This window comes from Aptenodytes forsteri, unplaced genomic scaffold (assembly GCF_000699145.1).
Source record: "Aptenodytes forsteri isolate BGI_AS27 unplaced genomic scaffold, ASM69914v1 Scaffold227, whole genome shotgun sequence".
Classification (NCBI taxonomy): Eukaryota; Metazoa; Chordata; class Aves; order Sphenisciformes; family Spheniscidae; genus Aptenodytes; species Aptenodytes forsteri.
In genome coordinates this window covers 3,102,281-3,107,649 of record NW_008795365.1, presented here as the reverse complement: position 1 = coordinate 3,107,649, position 5,369 = coordinate 3,102,281, and the positions used below count along the sequence as shown (strand labels likewise).

At 43.1% G+C, this 5,369-nt stretch overlaps 1 protein-coding gene across 1 annotated transcript in view; it reads left to right on the top strand.

The window, feature by feature from the left end:
* The first annotated feature begins 20 nt into the window (after nt 1–20).
* The window catches only part of ARHGAP10 (Rho GTPase activating protein 10), a 155,006-nt gene continuing 149,657 nt past the window's right edge, over nt 21–5,369 (top strand). Inside the window, exon 1 of the mRNA XM_009280245.2 lies at nt 21–202. Within this exon, the coding sequence (XP_009278520.1) occupies nt 49–202 (154 nt within the window). The 5' untranslated portion in view covers nt 21–48. The remainder of the gene's footprint in view (nt 203–5,369) is intronic.

Here is a 5,369-nt window from a genome sequence, read left to right as displayed (position 1 = left end):
TAGCCGGGAGAGGTTCGCGGGGAGGCGAGCACCGGCGCAGCGGCAGCCATGGGGCTGCAGCCCCTGGAGTTCAGTGACTGCTACCTGGACAGCCCCTGGTTCAGGGAGCGGGTGAGAGCCCACGAGGCCGAGCTGGAGAAGACCAATAAATTCATCAAGGAGTTGCTCAAGGATGGGAAAAACCTGATCGCCGCGACCAAAAGTGAGTGGAGGGGTGCGGGAGGAGACGCCGGGTCGCTGCGGGGGCGGCTCCCGGCGGCTCGGGGCCCGGCCCTTGCAGCCGCTCGCTCGGCGCCGAGAGGTTTCGACTTTGAGCCGGCGGCGCTTGCTTTTGTTGCAGTGAGTTTTGCACTGGCTTTCTCCAGCCTCTCACCAGCCGCTTTGGGGACATAGGTCCCCTCCACCCCTTCGCCGTGGAGAGGGCATAAGGGATAGCGGCGGTAGCGCCGGCAGCAGCGCCGGGTAACTCCACTTGTGTAACGCCTGTTGTATCTGCCCAGTCTCTTGGCCGGGCCTGGCTTATGTGTTTGGCGGTGCCGAGTCCGAAGTGAGCTACGATGTTAAATCCGCTGAGAACTCGGTTTCAAGTTTTACCGGTGCGTTGCAAGCTGAGCGTCTGCGAATCGCGTATCTCAACATAACGATGTACATGTATGTGCATTTGTAGTCTGTGAAGAGGCTGCTGAAGATACCCCTTTGTCAAAATTTTAAGTAAGTTCAGGAATTACCGGACTTACAGTTCTGTGGTGACAGCACTAGTTACCAGTTCTATGTTTTTGGCCTCTTAAAATGTGATGGTGTTTTCTAATTTTGCGTTTTACTCGTTGAATATATATATTTCTATATTTATGGTTGCCTATGCTGTGGTTTTTGTGGGGATCATGTTATTTTCCTTGAATGACCACGTTAATGCATGTTCTTAATGTAGTATTGTGGTAATATAATTTCTTCCATTTAACTTAAGATCTAGTAGTGTAGTCTCCTAAATATCTAGTAGGATGATTTACTATACCAATTATTCAAATAAAACACTAATGCAGTGCTGTGGCACTGTGTTCTCAAAATTGTACTGCATCTTTGGTATCATGGAAAACTTCTCAAGGAAGGGAACCAGGCTTTCAAGATATTTTCCTTAAAGTAAACTGAGAAGGATTTGGCCAATGGTTTGAGCAGTGTAGCTGCCTGGATATGGTGAGGGTTTTAAAAACTGAGATAACTCATTTTGTGCAAATAAAGAAACATTCTTTCCTGTTTTTGTCTCTGTTTGATGTGCCTGGGTAAAAAAAGGTAGAAAATGCCATATCAAACTTCACTTGTTTGTAACTCTTATTCTTTGACCAGTTAATATTCAGTTATTGCAAATCGTGTTCCTTGAGGATTATTTGAAATCTGTGACTTGAAGTGTAGGTATAAATCATCCTAACTTGGAGTGCAAAGTAAAAAAGTGTCGCTAAACTTGGATAAGAATGGTAGAGGGAAATCATTCCACTTTGCTTCTATTCCTCAAGCATCTAGACAGTATTTTGGCAACTGCCCCAAACCCTCGGTTTCTCATGTACAGTTACATATACAGAACTTAATTTGAAAGTGTGGAGCTGGTGGTGGTGAGGAAAGCCCTAACTTACGTGAGCCTCCTATCCACAGCAGAATCCTGTGCTGGTAACTGGCTTGGTGTGCAGTGCTCGGCGCGCTTAGCTGTGTGTGGTGAGAGCCAAGGGAGTCAGCGTGCCAAGCAGAGCCACCTGGCCTGAGAGTGCTTGATGAAATACTTAGGGCTAGCCCATGAGAAATATTTAGAGAAGCTCTCTGAGATCCTGCCTGGTGTTCAGGTCTAAGCAATTCCTTCCTTTCTGAGATGACAGTCAGAAATTTTCTTCTTGACTTTAGGTGCTGTACCTCATTCTAACAAACACCTGTGCTTCAGCATACTTGCTTGAGAAGTGGAAACAGAGGTTAGATCTTTCCTTACACATTTCAGGTTCCTGCAGTTGTCTCTCCCCTTCAGAGTGCCCTGCGTGACAGGTTTGAAGCTGAGTCGTCTTCCTCTGCCGCTGGTGAAGCAGTGCCACTGCCACTGTTCAATAGACATTAAAAGACAAGTTGAACCAGAGGAAACATAAGGAGGAGTTAAAAGCCATTAAACCCCCAGTGGTTAGGGTACTGGTCCTCCTTATGCTTTCAGAAGAAAACATTGGCATCTAAATTCTTTGAGGAACCTGATTCATTTGCTGTCAGGAAACCAAATGGGATTAATATTTGTTCCAAAAAGCAAGCTCGAGAAGCGGTCTAGACACAGAGCTAGCTATTCACCTCTGTCAAAACTGCATTTTCTGCACAAAGACTGGCTTGCCGCAATCTAGAGAATGTGATAATAAAGCAGGGCATTTCGAGAGCTTAGGTGACTACCTCTTAGACAACAGTTGATTTCAATTTTTGGAAAATTGTTTTAGAGTTTTGAACAAAAAATGTCATCTTAATAATAGTTAAAGTATTTCTCTGTTTCTAGAACCAGGTAAATTACAAAATTTACATCTGTTTTAATTGATACGTGAGCATAATAAGCTTTTCTGAATGGGCTACAAAATTTAAAATGTAGTAGGCGCACTATGGTTCTTAAATTTGTGGGAAATGAAGTGACTGCAATAGAGACTGCCTGCGTTTCTCTCCCTTAGCGCTTTCCTTATTTCACTTGTAAAGCAGCGGCTTACAAGAAATGTCGTGAGGATTCTTTAGGTGTGAATTACTGATGTGATTGAATAGATCCCACTTCCTGCTTGACAGACAGCCTTTTAAATGACTTTGATGCTGCCTGCACTGGGTTACATCTTGAGAGGTGGTAAGCAGATACTGCTACCACTCCCTCTAATCACAGGAGTCATCAGTGTCTCGCAGGACAAACCAGTAACATGATGTGGATCCTCTCTTTGGCTCCTTTCCATTTGTCTCCTCAGTTGTATGGGAGTGTATTTTCCACCTAAAACTCAGAAGAATTGATTTTTGTTAGTACGGGACTATACTGCTTAAGAAAAAAAAAAAAGGGAAAAAAGAAGGATCTTTTGCATTCTTAAATTGTTGAGTTTCCAGTATGAAGCATACTTCAAGTGTATCTTAACGCTTTTAAGTTTCAGTTGTTTCAAGAATCTGATAGAAAGATAAACAAGACTGACTCAAAGCTGTCTCGTTTCCTGTGTAACGGTTTGAATCACTGAGTTGTCTAGTTCAAGCTAAATATTGGAAGAATGAATAAACAATAGGTGGCTCTTTCTTTTCTTATGATGGTTAAATATGTTTAAAAGGAGTACAGAAAGACAATTTTTTTCCACTGTTAGTGATCAGTAAATACAAGCAGCGTACACATATGCCTTTTAAAATAGAAATGCAATATTTCTTATGGGATTCCAGTTCAGTTAAACAAGTGAGGATCAAAATAGTTTATAAATAACTTCTGGATGGAGTTAGTTGTTCTTCTGTTGAGAGAAACTGAATTTAAAGGTGCCTGATTGGAGAACCCTTATTCTGAAATGTGAAAGGAACTTGAGAGGTTTAGTTCTGAGCTCTTAAAATCTCTGAGATGAAAATTGTTGGAAGCTAAAACGTATTTGCTTCTGAATTCTTCTCCCTACGTTGGTCCAACTCTTGGTCTCTTGACATTAGTGTGAGATTTCTTTGGGGTTTTTGAAGATTTTTTTTGGAGGCAAGACTTTTCTGTAAACGTACAGCAGGAGCTGCCACTTCTTATGACACCTCAGGGTGGAGTAGGAAGAGTTAGCATGAGCGTAGGTTTTGGTCCTGGGCATCTCACGGGGGGTTTGTGAAGGTTACTTGTGAGTGCGTGCTCACAGCTATTCCACGTGCCTGAAAGCGGAGCCTCCCCATTCTTGGATTTAGGCTCAGATCAGAGCAGAATTCCGTTTGGGTCAACTGCGGTGACTTTGTAACGGGCTGATGAAGACAGAAGATGGAGAAGCCGGGAAAACAGAAAAGTTGAGTTCCCTAGGAGGCTTTCAAGGGGTGGTCTGTATGCAGTGCCCATCTAAGGGGAGCCTAGACAAAGTTTGAGATGGAAGGGTGCCCCACATGGGCCTCTCAGCTAAAATGCATCATAAAGCCTTTCATCGAGTCAGAGTCATCTACTGCCATGTGGGCACAACAGTATTCAAATGCTCTTATCATTTGTGCTAGAATGCAGAGCAGCCACCTTCCTCTACTTGCACCCTGAGCAACTTGCTACCCAGCAGCCCCATTGTGCGTTTTTCAGGGGGGTAGACCTGTCCCTCATTATGTTGCGCTCTCTGTTTCAGCTGAGACACATTTCATTCCTCCTGTACCCTGAGGTTTTGTGTTGTGAGCTCAGTTCTGTGAGGTCTTGGCCGTTGCATTTGGTGCAGCAGAGGAGGAAACCAGACACCTTCACTACCCGGTGCTGGTCTCTGTAGGCAGCTCAGTGTGCTCAGGCTTCTGGTGACTATTTTTTATTGCTATTTTTGTTTCATGTTTTTCACAGAGGAGTTATTCCTTGCACTCTACGAGACAGAATACAAAATAAGAACCAAATTTATTTTATCTGTAGAAAGTGTTTATTGGAATATAAAGAGTTACTGATAATTGTTACTGAAGAATGCTGGTTTACTCCAGGGAGTATTTCTGCATTCATGAGAAAAAAGATAGTGAATTCTCTTTCCTTTCCTCTGAGGTGTTATTAGTCACTGGTCATTTACAAGTTTGCCATCAAGAAGTTAAGCAGACTGGAAATCTTGTTGGCAATAGGAATAAAGCCATTCCCAATCCCATCTCTGACCTAGTAGAATAGGCTGAGTCTTTATCAAAGTCAACTGAAGAACCTAAGCCAAACCCAAGATCCAATGTGATGTCTGAGTTGGCCAAACCCATATTCTTTTTCTTGGCCAGTTTTCATAGTGTGTGGTGGTGGTTGACCTCTCAGATACTGGCCTAGGTGGGCTTTTGGTCTGACCCGGTATGGATATTCTATAACTGTAAAGGCTGTTGTAATCCACATAATAACACAGCATAAAAGCCACTCCGATCACTTGAGCCACAGTGTTTTTTTCTTAAGCACTAATTGTCAATTTTTTAAAGCTTTCCTTAGTATAATCTGCACTTACAAAACCACTTAGCTGAATGCGTAATGTGTGCCAGCTCTCAAAGTCTTAGGCATTTTCTGCAACAGAAATGTTGTTCTACTGGCACTCCAGTATATGTCAAAGAAGTAAGGTAAAACACTTAATATAGGACTCATTAATAACTTCTAGAAAAGAAATGGACATTCAGTAATGATTTAAAGAATCCACAAAGACCGAGTCAAAGCTAATGTCATTCGTACTTAACAAGGGGGGGGGGGGGGGGGGAAG